A 24,457-nucleotide genomic window follows, 5' to 3' on the forward strand; every position below is an offset into this window, starting at 1 on the left:
TGACCCATTAATAAAACACTTAACCAATGGTTAAAATTATTGAGTTTTTATCGCAAAAATCTCCCTTCATACAGCGTATAATTAACTGCAGGAAATTGATTTTATGGCCAATTACTATGTAAAATGCAGCCCTGACTGACTAAACCATATACAACTTTAGAAGTCATTTGTATGGTGGATACAGTGATGAAATCTGCAACATAAAAAAACAAGACATGACATAAGCATGTAATCGGCTAAAAGCTCTTATACTTGTTCAGAGCCAGGTTGACAAAATACCTAACACTTATTTAATGCATACTTCCATGCATTAAAAGACCTGGATAAACGTACACATGTTGCAAGTGCAATATGACTTCATATTGCAATGTGAAATATAACGTAATATGAATAAATTACAGAGCATATAGTTGACTGTATGATGTTGCACCCTGATCAATAATGCCAGTTGCATGATCCATTCTGAAACCAGACGCGCCAGCTCTGCAGACCAAGTGCATACATTATATAAACGAGCACATCTGAGCTCCCGCTGAAGTTTTGCGGTAACTGCAGATCTGCTGCAGTCCTTGTATAACCATTTAGATAACCATTTCATCAACAGCAGCGTCTAACGCAGAACTTGCTCACCACGTGTAAGAGGCGAGACCTTATAAAACGAGTGGCGGCACGCTGGACGAGCCCCTGTTATGAGCGGCTCTTGGTGAAAGCGCTCAGAGACACCTGCGCTTCATTGGCTATGAGGACTATGGCGTAACAGAGGATATGCTCTCGACCAATGAGAAACTCGTAAAGGCGAGGCCTAAGAGGAGCAAGAAATGAGGTCACTGCCAACGCCGGGATCCAGCGCGTCGGCCGGTGAGAGTGAAACCTGAATGGGAAGACAGTGAGCACAGTGAGTCTGCACAGCCGGTGCCTTTATCAGCCTTTCCAGACTGGACTGCCCTGTTCATGCTTGCTCTTCTTTGGCAGCACAACACGAACGGGACACTTTTGAGAGGTACGTGCAGATGAACTCTATTGGCTGAGTGATGGTATTTTATTTAGTCTTTTTAGCTTATTTGTTTTAATAACAGTGACAGTGACGTATGTGGGCCATAGCGTATATAGTTTCATGTTTGTGTTACAGTCAAAGGGTCTGGGGAGCGTTTTCAATGGTTTATGACCGTTTATGACAGCAGCTCCACAGTGTCAATTCAACATTTGTGTCTCGTCCAGAAGAAGTGGATGTCCATGCGGTAATGGTCGCAGAACACCATGAGGTGAAACGAAACCCCTGTGTAATGCCTTACATAAAGAGACACATGCAGCGGCGCCGGTCTGCAGCGGGACTGGCTCAGCTGGAACATACCGTCACCGTGATGCAGGCTGAAGTCACTAACGGGACAGACCCCATGACACAGGGGTGCAGCCGGTTATAGACATGTGGACCAACTGGGATACACATTTTACTGCAACGTTGTTCATGTCGATCTGTCAAAATTCACTCGCTAAAGTTATGGCAAATGATTGGCAATTTCATATGCAAGAATGTGGGAAGACTTTTTGTTAGCCTATGCTTTCATATAGTTATACACAGGCCACTTGTTTAATTCGTTTGCTTTTTTTTAGATGACTTTAATATTATGTTGTTGCTTTGGCTGTGACAATATGCCTATGTCTCAGAAACTCCTTAAAAAAGCCCAAACCTTGGAGCTGCTGTTATTCGAGAGATGGAATAGCATTATGCTTGATTTAAAGTCGTTGTGTTCACAGTCCGTTTACACTTTTTAAGTCCCAAGAACGGGTTTTGTTTTAACTTTGACAAGCTTGTTGAAACTGGATCATGGGATGAAAAGGGAGGAGAGGTGCATTCTGACGCAAGCAGTGCTGAGAGAGGCGAAGTTCACAGCTCCATAGTTCAAGTGCACATGAGCAGCCACAATCGCACTCCTCAGCATTTCTAGATTTGACTCAAGTCAGGAGGCAGGATAGGGATAAAGGGATCTCACCTGCCACTGAAAGTGAAGTCTTTATCAAGATGGAACTAATACAGTCTAGTTTTGCTCTCTCGAAATGTTGGCCGACTTGAGCTATCGGCTCTGATAAATGTAGGTCAGTGAAGGAAACCCTCCAATATGCAACTGGAGACATGATTAGACTGGAAAAACTGTCCTGGCTGTGTGAAATGAACCGGGTAAATGATTGCACACATATTGCACACCACTTGCTGTGGCTACAACAAAGCCACACAAAGGTATTTGTTCTTGTGTTAAACCTCTGACAATTGAAAAATGCAAAATGTGTTTATTACGACTCAGCAAGATTTTTATAGCCAAATCTTCATAACCCCAAAAAGTTGAACAAATATACATATATTGCTATTACCATCAAATAATATTTTAGACAGTGTTGTCTTGCTTTATAAGGCGACACATCAGCTCCAAACCACGTGTTTATACCTTCATTTTGATCTCAATCCTAACATTTTCATGACATGTGTTAGTAACATTTCAGATCATATATAAGTTATACACAGCTCCTTCTTGTTATTGGATAGAGGGCTTGAGGTATTAGATAACCTCTGCAGTGCTTTTAAGGTTTTTTCGCGGGCACAACTAGAATGGGAACACATGGACAAGAGAATAGCAACATAATTGAGCAACTGGATGAGTCACAAGAGAAGAAGGGGGCTTTAAAATGGGTTATCCTGGTGTTTAACCAAGCCAATACAAATAATTAACAGTAACACCATATTTTCTTTAACTGTATATTTCTTTATAATGAAATTTTGGAATTACATATGTGCATCAAAGTCTTGTTCCACTGACTGTTTAACTCTTTAATACTGGCCTTTTATTTTCAGTGACGTTTCCAGGGAACAAGTTAGCACCATGTTCTCAGAGGGTCAAGATGTTGATTGCATTAAATGGGTTTTAATAGTCAAGAAGGCAAGCGGTAATTGTGTTACTTTTCCATCCCGGCTTGTTAATGGTTTGTCATCACTGTGAATGACATTGGACTTGTGACTTGAGCTCCGCTCAGTCTGACCTTAAATGCACTGAAGATCAGGACATGCCTCCGATAACCTCACTGTGGTTGCTATTAAAAGAAAATGAAGTTGTTTTAAGTGGACACTATTGTATCTGTAGACTTAAAAGTAGTTATTTACTTTACATTACATGTACAGATGTTAAAAATGCAGTTTATGTTGCAGCAAAGTAAATATTTAGTTATCCCTCTTCACAAAGTTAGCCCTGTCTAAAGTCTAAGTATGAGAGAAGCCTGGCAACGCACTTTCTGAGCTGCTCTTATTTGCTTTGTTAATTATAAAAAATGTGATCTAGGTCAGGCGCATTGAGTTGCCTTGTGTACAAAATGCATGGTGTAAATAAAGTTGCCTTGCCTTGCCTGTTCAAGATTACAAAGACTAGATGGAGTGCAGAAGAACATTATGAAAAGATATTGCAAATATTCACTATAAATCTGCAGTCTTTGGAATACCATTTTGTGTGGCTTTGGCACAGAGCCAACATTTGGATAAGGAGTCAATGACATGGATGTCTATCCTTGTTGAACTTGTGACCTACTGGACTCAGGCAGATCTTTGCAGCGTGTTTTATTAGAGCTGTGACACAGGCCAAGAGAAATGCTTCATCGTCATTGTGTAAAATGGTGCTTAGTAATTTAGTTTTCTTTCTTTTCTTCTGCCTGTATCTATGATAACAGATCTAGGTGGTTAAAAGGACAACATTACTGGTTACTGGCATGCACATTCATTCCCCTGCGCTTCATCCGGTGTTAGAGCATATCCAGTGGGAACTGCAAATATTTGCCGAAAGCTTTTTCCATCTCATATACATTGGTTAATGACGTCCATAGGAGTTCTCTTGGATGCGCACGTGATGCTACAATGGAAACACTCGGCGCCAAGTCAATACTTCTGACTGGAGTACGTCATTGTGGTTTGCTTCACGAGAATTGTATTTAAGAATGTTACATCTAAACATGCTGGACTATGAGCACAGTCTCATTACACAAGCACTTTATTTATGGCATCAGCAAACAAGACCCATGAAGATGTATTTTATATCTGACTGGTTGTTGAATAGCAGTGACCTTTTCAAGATCTCACCTCTTGGAAAAACCTGGGCTTGTCTTTCCTTAGTCTGAATCTCCACCATTCGCAGATTGTCCTTGAGCGTCACAGGAAATCCCTACGTATAAGATGACTGCATAGGCATGACGCCCTCACGCCAGCTTGGATACCTAAAATAAACACCAACCCACACACCAGTGTAGAATTGGGAGGCCGTTCTGCACTGTGTAGCCAGAGGCATTTTTCCTTTACACAGGAATGCCAGTGTGTGGTTAGAGCTAGTGCCAGAGAGAGTTTTAAGTTGTACAGTAGGTGATTGGATTTAGAGGTTGCTTTAGGGTCAGTATTGCGAATGTGTTGTGAATGGGGGCAGTGGCAGTACTACTGACTACAAGTGATAATGCAGGATCATAGGCTTGAGCAGCTTGTCAAAGCTCTACAATAACTATTTAGTATCTTTACTGAATGTTTATTGCAAGAGTTATTTCAATCCAACTCAGTCTTGTTATAAGTTTATTTTACTTTATTTCTATTCACTGTTATGTTCTAAACTAAAAAGGTCATCTAAATACAAACTACAATCAATGTTTTCTTTCTGTAAATAGCAAGCACCACTTTTCAAGACCAGTTGGACACAGTGAGCCAGGAGCCTGTGGTGGCATTACCTTTTGAGATTAATGACTCTTTGTAGATGTACATCAGACCTACCTGCTGTTTGTAAATGCCACCCAGTCTGTGAGCTCTTCACTTCAGAGAGATTACCACAGCTCAGAAGTGAAATACTGTACCTATGTATGTTACAAGCCCAGACAAAACACATGCAGCTTTTTGAAGAGGGCTGACCGTTTGATACGCTGCTTTTGAAGTTCCAGCTTTGAGCCTTTTGTATCAATCGGTCACATTTTCTGGGTCACACTGTTTACACCTCAGCCGTGTATGTCGTATTATTAGTTTGAAATGAAAAGTAAAATTGTTGCTGTAGTGGTATGGGCCCAATAATCGCCGCTTGTGTCTATATTATTTTGATTTGTAATTTCTCTCTTTCACAGGTAAACCGACTTTTCAACCAATTGTCACAGCAGGCCCTTGTGAAGATGGGGTGACTCTCTGCAACTCGTCTCACTTTCACCGCTCCTCATGTCAGAAGACTCGGACTCCAAGCCATATCGGTTTGCTGTGCTGGAGGACCAGGATGGAGCCAGGCCTTGCAGCTCCATGGGGCAGCTGCACAGGATGGGAGGCTACAGCCAGGGGGGAGCCAACTTGGGCCTCCCGTCTGATGGCAGTGACAGCAGTGGCCAGGACAATGCCACCTCGCCTCACAACCATCGCAAGAACACCCGCTCCCGCTCGCTGCCCGAAGAGGACATGGAGATGAAGAGCAGCGGGTCGAGTGGCAGTGGCACCGAGTCACATGGCAACGAGAGCCACGGCAATGAGAGTCATAGCAACGACAGCAATGGGCACGAGTCCATGGGCAGCTCCCACAGCAACAGCAAAGACTCTGCCCTGCTGGAGTCGAGCCACAAGAGGTCAGACACAACTTTTCACCATTCAATCACCAGATCTGATCTGAACTCATTGATTTGTTAGCATGCTATTAGCTAAAATATTGCTTCTCGTTTTTATAGCCACTTTCTTCTGCAATCAGAGGAGGGCTCTTAAAGCAACATAGGATATTAAAATCTGCGAAAAATCCAACATTTTAGTACACAACATCAGTATCAGTCAAAACTATACAAAAAGGGTGCTGGGTCACTATAGTAACTACATTTAAGACATTAAAGATAATTCAGCTTGAACTTTAACTGGAGTATTCTGTGTTTTATAACCTCCTTTGATTTAACATTACATGGATTGAGCAGTGTGATGACCATTTATTTATTCACACGTTTATTTATGGAAAAACAAACATACATATTTGGCTAAAACAAAACAAACTTACAGACTTCAGATTACTCAAAATACATGTACAGTAAACACTATGTTCTAGCAGGACTTTAAATAGAAGCCATGGACTATTAATACTGCTTAACATTATCAGAGAACATCGGAGAGTTTTACCATGCAGGACATTTCCACTCCTATTTTGGCAGTTATTAAGATAAAGATAGGTCTGTGGCTTGCACTGTTTGTAAGTCGCTGACTCCCTCATTTACAAGGCATCTCTGTTTCTAATCCACCATGCAAGAACTTCAGACTTGCAAACGACCAAAAGGAATGACATTTGATGGTTTTTAACAGAGGGTGCCCTGACCTAACCTCCATCTGACATTAAAGTTTACAGTGTGAAAGACATAAGTAGGAACATGCCATTTTTCAGCTTTAGTAAGGAATAATGGTCCCGGCACGAAAAATGTTTGATGTCATCCACGAAGTGGAAAGTCAAGGCTGGCACTTTTCTCACAGCACATGGTTCTCCTCAAACTGAAAAGCACTCCTTATTGCTGTGGCAACAGCCTGTTTGTCTGTGTTTACACGGGCGGTGCGGCGCATTTGTCCATTTGCTATCGTCACTTAACTGGCCAAGCCCGTCTTGAGTCAATGAACCTTTTAAAGTTGTTTGTACAATAATCATGAGGGGTTACACTTGGATTGGCCCAGTAAGCTCTCTTGAAAGGATGACGTCAGACAGATCTAACTGCTTTAAAATGTAACCTCACTCTAGGCTTATTCCTCCTCTTTCTTTGTGGAAATCGGAGTGGAAGGCAGTAATAATGATATAATAGCAAGGGAATAGCTGGGTATCTAGGAATAACAAGGGAATGTGCGTTTTGCAGGCCTGCTTCCACATTATTTCCAGGAAATGACTGTTTCCTGTCTGGGTTAATGTTACAATGGCGCCCTGCGATTGATCCACATGTGATCAAAATCACAATCTCACTTTTGGTCAATCCCAGTTGTCATGGAATCACGTCTAATCACGTCACGTCTGCAGCCAAAGATGTGGCAGAAACAGCTCCTTGTTTTGTATTTTGATGGAGTACATTGGAAGGTTATGGGTGTTTAATTGTACTTGCGTGGAAAGCATTTATTTTGAATTTGAAGTAAGCTTTATTTCAAAAAGTTGTAAAATATATGTTTATTTGCTTTAGAATTGAAGAGGCCTGCCACGATAACAAATTTGAAGTTCGATATATTGAGGCAGGAAAGTATTGCGATAAACGATATTATTGACTCTAACGATACTGTCAGCTCTCCTTTGTTCTAAAAGTGCATCATCATATCCTAAAATACCACACAACCTGCAATAACAAATATAATGTAAGTCAATTTACTACAGTTAAAAATCAAAGTTTTATAAAGAAAAAATAGACGAAAAAACAGACGATAAATATCGAGGCCAAAAATATATCGTTTATCTGTTATTTATTGAACGATAAGTCGATATAGTGATTATTGTGACAGGCCTACATTCAGCCTGAGTAATTAACCAGACACTTTAGTTATGCAATGTTTATCCCATTACCATGCTAACAATGTGTCGGGAAGTGCTACCAAAAATCTAAAAGCACATACATGATCATTTAACATCATAAGCAGAGTTAAGATGCTGTCTGAATGTCAGTCTATTAGTGGTTGGGGTCAGTGTATCCTTGTCTTGGTTGTTGAAGCCGGTGCAAAGAGCAACTCTCAAGAGCTAATTCTAGCGGACTAACACTGCTACAACCCCACACCGAATTAGAGTTTTATTCTAATTCGACATGTCCAGTCTGTCTGGTCTAAATCCAGCTGTTGCATCTATTAGTTGCCACGGCTAAATTTACCCGGCTTAGACGACTAAACTGGCTCCGTGTGGCTATTTCAGCTCAGGTAAATGTACTTTTAGACCTGTAAGTGGGCTATATTTGGTGACAAAGCTTGTAGGGCAGGTGTGTCATTAACCTCAAGCAGCTGCTAACAAGCTTGGCTTTAGCTGTTCGTGGTGACCGTGTCCTTCTATCCTTCTTTCTGTCTAATGATTTTAACAAAGGGTCAAAATGGCCAGAACAGCCTTATTCTACTTGAAGAGGAACCTGGCAGGGCTCAGAATCGCAGTTGCACTTTGGCCTCCGATGGTTTCTGTACTAAGCTTCCCCACTTTGCACTATATTGGCTACAACACACTTATTATAGGTATAAGAGAAAGATGATACTCACTTTACAAATTATTCAATATTGTCACAAATTGCATAATTACAGTCTCTCATGTCTTTTCTTTGCAGCTCAAACTCCCATAGCCCATCACCACCCAGCAGCTCTAACGCCTTCAGCTTACTCAGTTCGGAGCACGACAACCCATCAACAAGTGGCTGCAGGTACCCCAACAACTCACAGTAGGACTGCACCATTTTGGAATTGCTAGCTACGTTTGAGATTTATGTTATAAAATACATATTGACACATGTCCAGAAGCAATAACACTTAGGAGAGGTGAGACTTAACACTATTATGAAAATCCTGTGCATTTTAGAGCAGATTTGGAAAGGTCTAGGGTTAGCCGGTTTCATACAAAGTAAGACCCCATGATTACAGGATATTTTGTTGTTTGCACAGGACAAACACTTGAACTGCCTTCATGCATAATTGCAGTCTTTACACTTTGCCCACTGCAACCATTCAAATTGCTATTTTCATTCAAGTGTCCTTAACAAGAAAGTTGTTCTCATTATGACGTCTTTTAATGTGAACCTCACACTCAAGTGTTTTCTTTCTGTTGTGTGCGACTTGCAGTAGTCAGGAGTCGGCCAAAGCCAAGACACAGAAGGAGGTGATTAAAACTTTGAAAGAACTAAAGCTCCACCTGCCTGCAGAGAAGAGACACAATAACAAGTCCTCGACGCTCAACACTCTCAAGTACGCCCTGCGCTGCGTCAAACAGGTGGAAGGTGAGATGCTTTTCTGCCACTTTAGATGCCATAGATTACCCTGCTGTGTTGAGTAATGATGATTTACCACCGACCAGTTTTTCTATGTCTTAAACAAGGGTTGAATTATTGTGCGTATTACAATTGCAATCTATGTATCCATCCAGATGCATGGTTCATTTTCGTTTGCTTTCATGGGGAAAGTGACTTTCTTCTATTGTATCAATGTGCTCATGTGTTCTGCCTCTGTTCTTTCTGTTCTTTCAGCCAATGAGGAGTATTACCAGCTGTTGATGACCAACGACAGCCAGCCCTCAGGTCTAGACGTGTCCTCTTATACAATAGAGGAGATTGACAGCATCACATCTGAATACACCCTAAAAAACAACGTGAGACAAGTTTTGTCACTTGGATCAAATGATCACTTATGGTGATAGTGTCTTGATTGCATTGTTGTTTATTGCCCCACAGGACATTTTTGCTGTCGCGGTCTCCCTCATCACAGGCAGGATAGTCTATATTTCAGACCAAGCTGCCACAATTCTCAACTGCAAACGAGATGTCTTCATGAACACAAAGTTTGTCGAGTTTCTGACGCCACAAGACGTCAGCGTCTTCTACAGCTTCACTACACCGTACCGTCTCCCCTCCTGGAGCATGTGTGCAGGAGCAGGTCAGTTCATTCACTGTGCTTCACTGATTGATTGTGCACTTTAAAAATGTTTTTGTTGTTGTTGTTTTTTTATCAATGGAGGAAGAAACTGAAGTATAGGTAGCAGAGTGGAAGGTTTTTTGGTTCACAGACAGCAAATGATGTATGTTTGATTATTATAAAGTCCAGATTTAGTTGGTTTAAAGTCAGATGAATGAAACCCTGACTTTATTTTCTGTTGTGGGTGTCATTTAAAATACTCTTCACCCCTTAATGATATTTTGTTTGAGTTCCTAATTGCTAAGGCAACAGTGTCAGCACCGTGGTGGAGTGGTTAGCACTCTAGTAGCCTCACAGCAGGATAGTGCAGTAATAGATTCCCGGCCGGATGGGGCTTTTTACTGTTCAGGGTTTGCCTGTTCTCCCCCTGTCTGTCACTAAAACATATATAATAATGTCCCCATTGATACCCCCTTGAAAATGAGAGAGTAAGCAGAATGCTGAGAGTGTAGCGACCAGCTTTGATGCTTTAGAGGTAGATTGATGGATTTATGGATTGGTCATAGTATTGTTTGTAGGAAGGGAACCAGCGCCAGTAGACTAAATCTGACCAGTGTCCTGGTTCACTGAAGTCCACATTCCATGTCAGTAAAAGTAAGAAATGAGAAATTCTTTCTTTAATAGATTGTTGGAATTATTGCATCACCTGCCATTATGCTAAATAGTTATTCTCATTATTGAAGCCCAAAACCTTCTAAATCAATTTTTTTAGATATTGGAGAAGATGCAGTGACTGGGGGAGGGTGTTAAGATGGGGTGATAGGTATGTGTGTGTGTGTGTGTGTTTTCGTCATCAGTGAGCAAGTAGGTGTTTTCACACATTTACACATTATTATTAGAACAGCAAAATCACACTCTCTTTAAACAGTGCCACCAAATTATACTTTTGCTCGCCCAATTACATGCTGAACCACCTGTGGGATATGGCATTAGTCACTGGGTCCGTTGCCTTTGAATAAAATCATTTTTTTCCCTATTTCAGAATCCTCTCCATCTGACTGCATGCAAGAGAAGTCCTTCTTTTGTCGGATCAGGTGGGTGGATGCCGCTCTGTCACGGCTCGAGACCATCTGCTCCTTGCTCTCATTAGTTGTTTATATTCATTCTATTCATTCCTCTTTGGGCGCTTCTCAATTTGTTTGTGACATCACAGGCGTACGAGCCCTAATCTGATCTAGTTTCCAGACTGGGGCCATACACATTGGGACACACACCCACGTCACAAACAATGTGTAAATGTACAAGCAGGGGATGGGTTTCATCAACAGCGCCCACACTGGTTCCGATCTGTTTTCATCAGGTGTAAAATAATACTCAGCCTGCCTCATCATGGCTGTTCTATTGGTGGAGAATACCTAGAACTGTGAACCAACTTCACTCCCCTCGGTCCAGATTTGTAACTTTGCAGGGAGCAGGACATCACCAGCCAGTCTCCATGGAGATGTTGCCAAATATGAGGTTTAAATAGCCTACATTATTTTGTCTTCCATTTGTTTTATGTTTAATTAACTCCCATTGCCAAAATAGCTTTGTGCATTAGGAACACAGTTGGAATCGCTGTCAAAGTTTGTTCATCTATCTGGATTATACAACAGTTTACTTGCTCTTGTGATGCAGTAAACACGCTCCGTCCGAAGTCTGCTTCATTTTACCCATCACTACCTGAAATGTTCTGCAGTGTAAACATTTAGAGCAGCACGCTTAGGGATGTTACTTCTTAGTAGTTACACGTCTGCCCCCTACTGGCCTTCTTACTGATTACATCTGTGCTTCAGGACGTTTGCTATTTAGTTCATACAGTTTCAATTTGGTGTAAATTTCACCAAATATCTGACGAAAATGTGCTTCTTCAGTGGCGGGAAGGAGCGTGAAGGCGACCTGCAGTACTATCCTTTTCGCATGACCCCGTATCTCATGAAAGTCCAGGACACTGTGCACGCCGAAGATCAGTTCTGCTGCCTCCTGCTGGCTGAAAGGGTTCACTCAGGTTATGATGGTAAGTCTGATGCAGGTGTAGAGACTTGCGTTGTTAAATGTTTCTGTTGCAATGACAAATTAATGCATTGTTCCCTTTACTTTAGCACCGAGGATTCCAACGGACAAGCGGATTTTTACCACCACACACTCCCCTAGTTGTGTTTTTCAAGATGTCGATGAGAGGTATGCTTTCCCATGATGAGTTTTTTTCTTTTTTTTTTGTGACTGTAGAAACTATAACATGATGTTTTGTGTTCATTAGAGCCGTCCCACTACTCGGATACCTTCCTCAGGACCTGATTGGCACGTCGGTCCTCTTGCACCTTCATCCCAACGATCGACCTATTATGCTGGCCATCCATAAAAAAAGTACAAACTCAACACAGGGAGAAAAGCATTCGGGGTCGTCTACAAAAATTAAGTAATTGCTCATTTTCCTTTTGCAGTTCTTCAGTGTGCCGGGCAGCCGTTTGATCACTCGTCTATACGGTTCTGTGCACAAAACGGAGAATACATAACTCTCGACACCAGCTGGTCCAGTTTTGTCAACCCCTGGAGTCGTAAGGTGTCTTTTGTCATCGGGAAGCACAAAGTTCGGATGTGAGTGTTCGATAAAGATCAATGATTTTGCAATGTTGTCAAAAGGGAGAAAGGTTTTGCATCCGACGCTTCGTAGTGTAATATTTTCTGCAGTCAAGCCTATTGTTTGTTTCCTGTAGGGGCCCTGTGAATGAAGATGTTTTTGTGGCACCTTTTTCGGCGACGGGAGAGATGAAAACTATGGATCCCGATATACAGGAGATAACGGAACAGATCCACCGCCTTCTGCTCCAGGTGAGGATCGAACCTGTTATTAGCTGTCAGTGACATGACTTTTTCCTATCACAAATGCCATTTTGAGGATTTATGACCATTCAAATGCTAAGATGTTCAGGTTTTATTAGCAACAATCTTCTTCTTTCTTCATTATTTGAGGTTAGAAGGCCAGAATTCTGTGGTACTTTACAGTATTTTCAACTTTTTATGGTTGTTATCTCTATAATTACTGGGCATACAATCAATTAGAGGATTTTTATTCAGTCACAGGGGCTCAAGAGATATCAGTTGCAAACTCTTGTAACAATTTGTGGATTTTCTGGCTATGTCTTTTCAAAAAAGTGATAGAGATAGGTAGATATTGGAGGCCATAATGTTTTATCCTTCTCTATACTTTCATAAAAGCAAACTATTTGGAAAACATAGCACAAACAGTCCACTTTCAGGAAAACAAATAGCCCTCATAGGTTGTGCAGAATACATCTTAAATAGTGGTACTGTCTTTGAATAAGTGTTTGAATGTATTATGTTTCAGCCTGTCCATAGCTGTGGATCCAGTGGATACGGCAGCATGAACAGCGTTGACCACGTCCTGGGCATGACCTCTTCAACAGAGAGCGTCAACAATGGCAGCAATTCCAAGGTGCCCCACGAGGACCAGGAAATGAGCAGCAAAGCAAGACCTGTGCGTTCATCAAAATTTCACCACGATGTCAAAAAGCTGCCATAATTTTAACCCTATCACACCGTTTTCACAGCGAACCTTCCAGGAAATCTGCAAGGGTGTTCACCGTCAGAAAAGTCAGGAGCAGCAGACTGTCAAAACGGAGAAGAAAGTCTCTGGAAGTAAGTTCTGCTGACAGTGTGCACAGACAGTAAACAATGGAATTGCGAACAGTGCATTGTTGGTGTCTGTGTGTAGATCTCATTGTGGTCTTTTCAAGTAGAGGCTGTACAAAAGAGCCAGGCTGTGGTGCGGCCCAAAGACACAGTAGCCCGGGCTCAGGGGAGAGATTCGGGAGGAGAGGAGCCCAAATTCACCTTTCAGGAGGAGCTGACTTTCAATGATCAAGGTGTCTGCTCCTACCAGCAGATAAGCTGTGTAGATAGTGTAATCAGGTACAAACAGAGGCCATTTCTCATTTTGCACATTAACACCTTAACTGTGATTCTCAATATGTCTAATTATTGTAATTGTAGGTACCTGGAGGGCTGTAATGCTCCAATTACCATCAAGAGAAAGTGCCAGTCCTTCTCATCCTCAAACTCCGATGAGGACAAGCAAAAGGGATGCACTAATATGCAAGCGGTGGAAGGTACGGACTTGTTGTTTTATTTGTTTCCATTAGCCTCCTGGTATAATTGCCTAAAATGCCTAAAATACGTTGCTATATTTAAAGGAACAGGCCACCGTTTTTCCATACTGAGATATGTTCTTGCCTGAGCTTAGATGAGTTGATGCATACCTGTCTGGTCTTTATGCATGCACTCAGTTCAAAAAGACCAAAGATGTTGTTAGCATTTAGCCTCTCCCAGAATATTCCTATGGCCCCAAACGGGGGTGAAGTTAGAAGCGACCTAGCTCTTCCACGTTTTCACTATTTAAATACAGTTACATGAGTAGTTACACGATCCAAATATAGTTACACAACATTAAATGTTGATTTTCTAAGGGGTTAAAAAGGGGGACTATATTGTAAACAGTAATAACACCTTAGGCGCACTTCGTCGTCCATGCTGTTATGCTTTAATTATACTGTTACTGGCCTGTTCCTTTAAGGTTTACAGAAAAACAGTTTCTTTGGTTGTGCCAAGCCTTCATTGGCCAGTGGTTCTCAAACTGTGGTACATGTTTCACTGGTGATACTTGGGCTTCTTAAAGTGGTCCTCATTTACATTCCAGTTTACACATTAATTAGATGACTCTTTTAATTCTTATTTGACCTTGATCTGAGCCTGTTATCACTTGGAAAGTGAAATATTTCATGACATGGTACTTGATGTGAAAGTTTTGGAACCACTGACTTAGGCAACTATGCTAGGAGGCTGACAAAATATTATTACATTACAACTCAATTTGCCTTTTATGAATAGTCTCTAGGGTTCTCTAATGTTAGTATGTGCTGTTCTGCTCCCTCACAGAACCCGCATTGTTGAAGGTTCAATCAGGTCGCTCCACTTTACATGACCGTGACAAAAAGTCCACTGAAGCGGCCTCAGCAGTAGTGGGCACGTCCCTGCCGTTATCTGTTCCAAACAAACCAGAAAGTGTTGTGTCCATCACCAGCCAGTGTAGCTATAGTAGCACTATTGTACATGTTGGAGACAAGAAACCTCACCCTGAGTCAGGTATTGCACTCTGATATCTTGCTTCTCTTTTTTTTCCTCACTCATTTTACATGTTATTATACCTAAACAGTTTGCATTCATACATTGACAAGAAATATCTTATTGTTCCATCAACTGTCAATTGAATATAGACAACATCTGCATGGTTACCGAAATAATTTCTAGAATTTGTATGTAGTGAATAGATTTTTTTGCACACTGGTATTGACATCAGTAGAGCAAAGCTTTGCAGTATCATTGTTTGGCCCTTTTATTTGCACTGTTCAAATGTGCAAATTGCAGATCAAGTGGCTCTGTCATTTTGTTGTTAATGCTCTTCCCTCCTATAATATATTTTCTGTAATATTTCACTTTTGTCTATTTACTTTCATGCTAATTGTTCTTTTTGCCACTTTGTCATTCACACAGAATTAATAGAGGACATCCCAGGGGCAGCAGACCATGAAAGCAGCCAAAATCCCTCTGCTTCCCCAAGTGCTGTCTCACCTCCCAGTCAGGAGAGAGAGTTCTACAAGAAACTAGGCCTAACCAAGCAGGTCCTGGCAGCTCATACCCAAAAGGAAGAGCAGACTTTTCTCAGTCACTTCAGAGAGCTTGGGCCTCTCACAGCTCTTAAAACAAACTGTTCTCAATATCTGGAGCGCCGAAAGGGGCAGACTCCACACAATGGTGACCACCACGTTTTAATCCAAAATGAATTAATCCCTTTAAAAAAAAAAGAAAGAATATTTATTTAAAGTTTAATAAATAGCTAACTTACATGTGTTTGTTTGCCTTTCAGTCATTCGAATGTCACGGTCAACAAAACAGAGTAGGCCAGGTGGAGAACCCAACTTTCGCAGAGGATTGCGGAATAAAAAGACCAAATTGAAGAGAGCCAAGCAGGTTGAGTCATCGAACAGTTCAGTGTCCCATTCCGAGCAACAGTTGCGACCTCCTCTTCTCCACCAGGGCCTCAACCCCACGTCTTGGTCTCCCTCAGAAACATCCCAGTCCTGTTTTCCTATGGCTTACCCTGCAGTGATTCCAGGGTATCCCCTGCAGGTGTACACCGGGCCCAACTCTGGAACACCACACACTGACTCTGGCCCCTCAGGCGACACAAACAATCAGGGCTGCCCAGCCCCTCATTTCACGCCACCCATCCAGCCTCCTCCATATGCCGCCTCGATGGTTACTCCTGTTGTTGCATTGTTACTGCCCAATTACATGTACCCCCCATTCTTCCAAGGACCTGTGGCATATCAGGCTATGTACCCACCTGAAGCTGGTGGCTGTTCAGCTCAGATTCCCCTTGCACCAGCTGGATTTTCTGCTCTTGGTCATTTTAATATCCCACCCTCCTACAGTGTCCAGAGCCAGCATTACCCACAGAACACAAACCCTCCTCCTGGACTTTCAACTCCATTTCCACACCATTTCCATCCGCCCTCTGAAATGCCAAAGGGAGCTCCTGAAATTCAGTCCTGTCCCTCAACGCCTCAATCTGGAGGGCCTTTGGGGAGCTCCTCTCCTCCGCTGTTCCAGTCACCCTGCAGCTCTCCCCTTAACCTGCTGGAGCTGGAGCTTTCTGTGCATGACACCTCGGGGAACCCAACAGTGGGACACGGCAGTAACAACGCAACAGACCGAGAGAAAGGACCGGGTGGAAACCAGACCAATGACCGGGAACTGAAGCAGGTAATCCACGCACAACACTGTTTATTTCTTTCATTGTGCTAGGCCTAAGAGTATCCCAGTCCACTGACCTTAATTAGTGACGGTCGTCTTAAGGTTGATTTACGCGTGCAACATACAAATCCATACTATAATTAAAATTTACAACATACTGAAATGCCATAAAGACATACTGGTGGCATCCACTACAGGCTTCTTTACAGAGAAAGAAAAGAGGAGTGGCTGACTGGCTTGGCAAAGTCATAAAACAGTGTATCAAACAGTCATAAAAACATTTACGGCTATAAAAACACTTATAGCCGTACAGTGGCACAGGGCTGCACACTTGCCTCATAACAAGAAGGTCCCAGGCTTGATTCCAGGACTGGGAGGGGTTTTCTGTTTGGAGTTTACACATTCTCTCTGTGACTGTGTAGGTCCCCTCAGGGTGCTCTAGTTTCTCCTACTACTAAACATGTGTTTGTAAGAGTACATGTGAGATAATGATGCAAATTAGCCCATAGCTTCCGTTAGTTTCATGTGTGTTCATTAACATGCACTCAAATAGACTGATTAACTGAAAAAACGGACCTCTTCCATTTAAATTCTACAGGTAAGTGGTTTGTGTGGTACCAACCTAAAATCAACCTTGGGGCGCCATCTAGTGGTGCAACAAACACAAAAAGACATCGCAAAGTCATTGCAAAGGGGCTGCTTATTAATAGTACTCAATTGCATATCAATTATCGAATGTTTGAATTACTTTGAAAATGAACACTAAACAAATAAAAATACATTAGTTACAAATATTGTCACTGAGACATGATAAAATGTCTCTTCTTGATCAAATCTAACCACTTGTATAAATGTATCATGTGAAAAATCAATTGAGTTTAGATGAAACAAGGGTGTTAACACGTGATGTCATTATCCTTACACCCTTTAGCCGTCTGTCAGTCTCCTTGGTCCACCAGGACCCTTTTACGTGGACACTTCCTGTGTCTTTGAGCATTTGTCTTGGAATAAAGTGTGCTCTAGGCTGGGGGCTTCCAGCAGCGAGGTAGGCGACTCATCAGCTTGCCTCTGTTTCTCCAACCATACCTCTCCCCAGTGTGATGTTTTAGCTGATTGTTTTAAAACTGATATTGTGTTATTTTCCATGCCATCCACAAAGTTTCTTATATAGACGTCATCTGAAATCACGCATGGGATTAAGAAACTTGATGCATATCATATATTTTTTTCTGTAAAATATGAAGTTCATTTACAGTTTTTGTTCCACGACTTTGCATTGAAAGCCTAAAAGACTTAATCCATAATGCATTCATATCTCAATGAAAACGCATTATTAAAACACTTGATAATTCATTTGTTGTAGGATCACTTGTTTTTTTGGTCTAATAAATCAAAGTAACTCAATATATTTAAGATCATCCAATTGGTTTATTGACAATTGATATACTTTGAGTGTGTTAGCTCTCCACTGTTTGGTCATTTTCTTTTTTTACAATGTGATTATTGTCCTGTAGATAAGCTCCGGAGGTGATGGCAACAACAGTGACGCAAACTCTTCGTCCAGCGGGATGTTTGATGTCATTTTACATGAAGACTCCTGCTCTGGTTCGGGCTCAGCCACCTCAGGGTCCATGGGCTCAGCGTCCCATGGCTGTGGCACGTCTAGTGGGACATCCAACAGCAGGACTTCAAAAAGCAGGGCATCGGCCAGTGGAGGCTCTGCAAGTGGCATCTCAGGGAGCAGAGCAGGTCTGCTCTTACTTCTCAATGCAAAAATAGATTAAAAAAAAATCTGTGTTCAATTAAAAATAACTTTTTTCAATTATTAAAATTATGTACGTTCTGTTTCTTCCAGGAAGTGACAGTAGTAAGTACTTTGGCAGCGTGGACTCATCTCAGAACAGTCAGGAGGTCAAAGTTCAATTAAGCAGCATTGAGGGAAGGCCTTTGAAGATGGATCAAACCGAACACATCATCACGTCTGAACTGCAGGACCCGATGTGGCTGCTTATGTCTAACACAGACGACAAGGTCATGATGACCTATCAACAGCCCTCACGGTGAGTGAGATGGCGGGCCAAAGCCGGTGGCCGTGTTCTACAGTGTGTATTGTCATGGTTAAGGCTAAGCATTTTGTTAATTGAACTTTTCATTTGAAGTAAATCCTATATAACAACACTGTATTGACACTATTGATTTCCATTTAACACAATTTAGTAATGTTGTCTGTTCTTTAATATAATATAACAACTGCATAATTTAGAAATGAAAAAGGAAGGATTTTCTGCTTGCTTCCCGTACAAGATCAATGTGGAAAGATTGATCTTGTATCTTTATTTATCTATTTATTTGATTGGGACCGTGCATGTTAATGAACATCCAATCGCCGGATTGTAGCCAAATTTCTATCCGTAGTCCCATCTTTCCACTTGTATCAATTGATCTTGTGTCAACCTTTTCATACAGCTCTAATGGCCCAATAGCAATTCAGCTATTAGTTGCTGTGACAAACCGGAGTTGCATGTTGTGTTGTCTAATGGCTGCAGTGACATGCCCTTGCCACAAGATAGCGCATGTATATCATCGTTTCAATCGTATGTAACTTGTGAACTGACAAATTTAGATTTTAAATTACCATTCTACTTCTGTAAACCAGTTCCATGTTACCTTACACTCTGTATGTATGGTTTTGTGGGCAACTGTTAATCACCTGTTTTTTGTTGTTGTGCCAACAGTGATATCCATAAAGTGTTGAAAGAAGACAGAGATAAGCTAAAGGTTCTGCAAAAAACTCAGCCTCACTTCACAGACGAGCAGAAGAAAGAGCTGATTGAAGTTCACCCCTGGATAAAGAAAGGAAGCCTGCCCAGGGTCATAGATGTCAAGGTATATTGAAATTGATTTTCTTTTTTTTGCTTCTGTGAGGACAAATTTTATTGCATTCTAACAATTACTCAATACATAATGTGGCTTGTCCAGGTGTGCTCCTGCTGTGACGAGGCATCAGAGTTCTTTACCCCAGCAGATGCAGAAGATCAGCCCGACATGGAGATGGGAGACACAGACGCAGTGGACCTCAGTTGCCAAAGGACAGATGAGTCCTCAGACACTTTTGACTCCTGCCACACTTCTGCCTCCAGCTCGCAGACACCAAGACAATGACATTCTGCAATACTAGGGATATACAGTATTTTGAAACATCATCACAGCTCACCAAATGAAATACTTTAACTATGATATGTTGATGTGAATGTTTATAGAGATGATTCAAATGGGTATTTTATTTTTTAACTCTTTGTGAGCTACTCATATGCTGTTGGTTGGAGTTATATTGAATATGCTGCTGCTTTTGCACACATGGAAACATCCAGTTTGCTCATCTGGTTCTAAAAGGGTAAAAAGGGTCTATGTTTTATATTTTTACTAAGTAAATTATTACATTCCCTGTTAAATAGGGCTAATGGTGCCAAGTACCATGGTCCAATAGTATTTGCATTCTGAGTTATGGACATGGAATTCTGATGAATAAAGGACATTCTTGGAGTCTGACCACATCATAGTGAGATATTGGCCCTATCTTATCTTATACTTGATTTGGGATTAAAAGAAAGTAGGTTCAATATTGTGCAGTGAATACATGTGTTGGTTATTCATTGGACACACAAATATTTGTACCTGCATTCATTTAGTGGCCTTTGTAATTTCAAAATGTCAGTGTAAGACCATGTGATGTCGCTTGGCTTGTGAATCTTATGTTTCTTCAACTGTGATTTTTTTTTTTGCTGCCTTATGTTTGATGTTTCTATAGTATTTTTACATAAAATGTTTGCTTGATTATTCTATCCAAATATTTATGAGAAAGTGGACCAATTTTAATGTAATAATTATATCTGGTCTATAGTTGGAAGATGTGTGTAATTTTACTGTTTGCACTGTCTTAAGCTCACGCTCATCCTTTGGATAAGCAAAATAAAAGGCTATCTGTTCTTTGTGTTGATTTCTTTCAGACATCAACTGGCCAAAATACTACACATTAAGTGATTTCCTGTGTTTTGACTTTCACAGTAATATCTGGGTCTGATTTGGCTATACTAGCTATAATATAAGGCATGTTGGCTGATCTTGTGAGTGGATGTGTCTTATTCTGAACAAAGTGCCGCATTGCTCCTCCTGGTGTTCACACATTCAGTTTCTAATGTGAGCCAAGGTGTGAACATTTACAAACAGTTCTCCTGGGACAACTTCACAAATCCGGTCTAGACACTAGACAGCACACAATCTAGCACAGATCAGATCTTGCTGTCCCTGTTGTGCAGTTGTCTGGGTAGGCAGGACTAAAACTTAAGCTGTAATTCTCTTCTTTTTCAATCTTCTGTCCCAAGCAGGAGCAGTTCCAACACTCTAAGCCCTTGGACTAATTAACATTATCACAATGTGTTTACTACCACAGTTAATGTCAGTTAGATACCTTAATGCTTTGCTATAGATAGTCAAACTAGTAGTAGCTTATAGTTTGGTCTTGCTATAAAAAGGTCCAGCATAAATAACAGACTTGAAAGGAGTTCCAAATGAATTTGCCAAGTCCTTGCGCAGACCTATATAAGGAGATTGTTCATTTCACACCTCACAAGCGCCCACAACATGCTTGGAGAGAAGCAGCACACAAATGTCCCACAATTAAAAAAATAAACTAGTTAGAAAACACGTGGGTGGTCCTTAGGATCTCTGTGTGGAGATTTTACAAACAGATATTTTCCAAAAAAGGAATAGACACATTACTTTTTTATAATGACAAATTTTATTAAAAATGTCCAACACAGATACATTTTTGTCGCGTACTTGCATTACACATGTATAAATACAAATTGTAAAAGGCTGTTATAATAATCACAGTAAAACTCTACCTTTAGTGGGACAGCAATCTAGACAAACTAATTAACAATGAAATATATACACACTGGGCCCTTCATGAAAGTTTCCAAATGAAGACTTATTCAGGTCCCACAAAACATCCCCAGAAACAGCTTTACTATCCTTAAGTCAAAACTACATGTAGCAAGTTGTACTGTACAAGAACAGTCTACCATGGCCTCCACATTGGCATGGAGGAATAGGATGATAAGCATAGAGCTTCCGACTCCTCAGATGAAAATCCATGGCTCTGCTCTGACTCGTCCAGGTCTGAATAGAGGTCATCAGACGAGGCAGTGGAGGGAGCAAGGGACTCTAGATCCGAATACAGGCTGTCATTCAGGGACCAGTCTGGGAGCTCTGCCATGCTGGCAGACACCATGAGCAGCAGCCGATCTTTGTTGTTCAGGGGCATGCTGTCCAGGAGGTGGTTGAGCAGCTCAGTGGCCACTGAGGGCTCTGTACCTGGACATTTGGACACAAACGTGTGCACATCATGCATGCACTGAACGTAGCCGGCTGCAAAGCGTTCACAAGCCTCTCTATTCACTGCCTCCACTTCTGCAGAGAAATGCCAACATTTTAGTTAACATACTGGCCATGGTCATTCAAGTTTGATTTTGGTTTAAGTTACTGTCAGAACAATCTAATTTGTGTAGTGGTAAACTTGCTGAACAGTGACCGCGGTACAGTTTGTAGCATTACATTCACACATCATGACAGTCTAATCACACTATGCAAGATTTTGAAATAAATGTAATTCTCTTCTCTTCTGATCCTATCTTCTTCCCACTCCCTTTCAGGCAGATTGGATCTTAAAACTACATGTTGATATATATTGTTGTTCACACGACATGACGTAACTATGTGGATTATTGTCTTGTACTCCTCTGTGCCATCGCAGACGAATAAATGAAAAATGAATGAAAAATGAATGTAACCATTAACGCTTAACGCTGAAGAAGCAAGCCAAGTTAACTTCTGCCCAGATTAAACCTGGTAGTTTCTCGGGCCAGAGTACGGATAAACCGTCCTGGGCCAACGTTGTAACCGGCCGGAAAAGTAAAATTGCCAAGGCCAGACTACATCCCTCCAAGCCAGAATTTATTCCTATCTAGGTAACCTAACCTAATCTCACAAAATCATTCTTCTAATTATATCAGCAGGATCATGATCTGTGACTTCATTTTTACAGTAAATAGAGTTGAAATTTAAATATGTAGCCTAATAAGACACGGCAAATATTTGGCAACTTTTTCCTTTGTGATAAACTGGTCACAAATCAAGGTTTGCTCCCATAGACAGTCCTGTGTCAGGGTTTTGTAGTTAGTTGTTTTTGTTGTCTTCTTATTATTATTTTCAACAAAAAACAACCTAAGGTGGAATATGACAGGGCCACAGAAATAAATTATGATTTTTATTTTTTACCCTTCCTTGCTCCGGATAGGGTACAACATAAATGACACACACGGGGCTATAGTTTTTATCGGATGAACATTGTTGGTAACCAAGGAGATGAAGTCACATGATGGACCCGGGGGTTGATTGACCCACCTTGAAGGATGCTCTCAACTCGCTTCACCGTCATCTCAAGCACGTCAGCATTTTCCAACTTCACCTACAAAGAGGTGATCGAAACTGGTAAGAGAGCCGTAGTTCAAGGTTTCAAACGCTCACATAGTTTTGCATCACTCACATCAGTCTCCGCGATGAGAGATTTGAGCTCTCGTAAACTTTCGTTGATGCGAGCCCTCCTTTTCTTTTCGACGAGTGGTTTTCGTGTCTTCGCAGAAACATGCAAAGTTGTACATTTTGCTTTAATGTTGAATTAGAAAATGCATACATGTATAATCGTGTGTGTAAATGCAGTTCTTACCTTCCTGTCAGAACCCATTGCGCGTCTGTCCCGTGCGCTGTTGTCTCGGACGGGGGCCATGTTGAGTTTAACCCTGACGCCCTGAAGAGGTGAGTGAAGCCAAAGTTCCGTTACAACAGATGGCGCGTGTTACAAAGAGCTTACAGAGCGCCCCATATTATGGATTAAAATGATTGAGAAAGACACTTGACAACACAATGTGGGTGTAGCACATTGTGTAGCACCACACGGGGACATTCTCTGCCATATATACTACATTACACACCATGCACTTGACCAGGATAGCCTCAGGCCCAGGGGCAAAATCTGCATGTTGTTTTTTGTTCTACCCACCAAGAACATTGTTATTGCAACATAGATCAAAAGCCCAGTGAAAACACTTCCAAAATACAAACACTATATTCACTTTAAATGGCTTTATGTATGTTTTGAAGCCAGTTCTAATAATAATAATAATAATGCATTGGTTTTATATAGCGCTTTTCTGGACACTCAAAGACGCTTTACATTGCACTATTCGTTCACTCCATACTCGGTGGTGGTAAGCTGCTATTGTAGCCACAGCTGCCCTGGGGTAGACTGACGGAAGCGAGGCAACCAGTCTGCGCCATCGGCCCCTCCGACCACCACCGACCACTCACTCACTCACTACATTCGCTAGGCTTCCTGGTGTTACCAAACGGTCTTCCATCCAAGTACGGACCAGGCCCTTCCCTGCTTAGCTTCCAAGGTCTGACGGGATTGGGCATCGCAAAGGCGGTATGACCACGTCTTCTAGTTCTATAAAACAACAAACAACCAACATTACCATTTGCACCGTACCTATAACACTCCAGTCTTTTGACTTAAATGAAAATTTGCCATACTCAATAAAACTAGTTTACCCCTACTTCTATAGACTGCAGTGCTCCCTTCGTCATGATGAACATCAAACAAAAAGATTTGGATCAGATGGATATTTATAGGCAAACCGGGCCCTCCCTCACCAAAAAACAGAAACAAACAATCAATGGCACAAGCAAAGCATGAATATAGAGTTTGTGAATGTTTATAAAAATGGTTAGGTTAAATATTTGCACATGTTCAAGCGATGTCTTTTTTTTTTTACACAATAATTTATCAACTCTTATTGTTAAAAGAGAGCGAGAGAAATTATTCATCTTACATCTGAGAGTTTCGGCAGGGCATTGAAAAGTAATCTGCAAAGGACATTGTGCCAA

At 41.3% G+C, this 24,457-nt stretch overlaps 2 protein-coding genes across 3 annotated transcripts; one reads left to right on the top strand and one right to left on the bottom strand.

The window, feature by feature from the left end:
• Positions 1-800: 800 nt before the first annotated feature.
• Positions 801-19,984, top strand: per2 (period circadian clock 2). The gene is made up of 24 exons (XM_079568689.1): positions 801-1,000; positions 5,128-5,610; positions 8,284-8,376; positions 8,792-8,946; positions 9,193-9,314; positions 9,397-9,598; positions 10,620-10,671; positions 11,491-11,633; positions 11,719-11,797; positions 11,877-11,983; positions 12,061-12,214; positions 12,334-12,448; positions 12,966-13,115; positions 13,189-13,276; positions 13,378-13,549; positions 13,631-13,746; positions 14,573-14,779; positions 15,188-15,448; positions 15,561-16,459; positions 17,382-17,495; positions 17,965-18,199; positions 18,306-18,510; positions 19,186-19,336; positions 19,430-19,984. Exons 2-24 carry the CDS (start codon positions 5,216-5,218, stop codon positions 19,610-19,612), a joined length of 4,398 nt encoding a protein of 1,465 aa, XP_079424815.1. The 5' UTR covers positions 801-1,000; positions 5,128-5,215; the 3' UTR covers positions 19,613-19,984.
• Positions 19,985-21,407: 1,423 nt separating this feature from the next.
• On the bottom strand, positions 21,408-23,311 carry hes6 (hes family bHLH transcription factor 6). 2 transcript variants are annotated; one of them, XM_079568683.1, is made up of 4 exons: positions 23,238-23,311; positions 23,058-23,144; positions 22,916-22,979; positions 21,408-21,826 (listed from the first exon to the last, which is right to left on the bottom strand). In XM_079568683.1, the coding sequence occupies exons 1-4, from the start codon at positions 23,295-23,297 to the stop codon at positions 21,531-21,533; spliced, it is 507 nt and encodes a 168-aa protein (XP_079424809.1). In that variant the 5' UTR covers positions 23,298-23,311; the 3' UTR covers positions 21,408-21,530. The 2 variants fall into 2 exon arrangements, with proteins under 2 accessions (XP_079424809.1, XP_079424808.1); XM_079568682.1 differs by having other exon boundaries at positions 21,408-21,922.
• Positions 23,312-24,457: the final 1,146 nt, after the last annotated feature.

The sequence above is a fragment of the Gobius niger genome, assembly GCF_951799975.1.
Source record: "Gobius niger genome assembly, chromosome: 13".
Taxonomy (NCBI): Eukaryota; Metazoa; Chordata; class Actinopteri; order Gobiiformes; family Gobiidae; genus Gobius; species Gobius niger.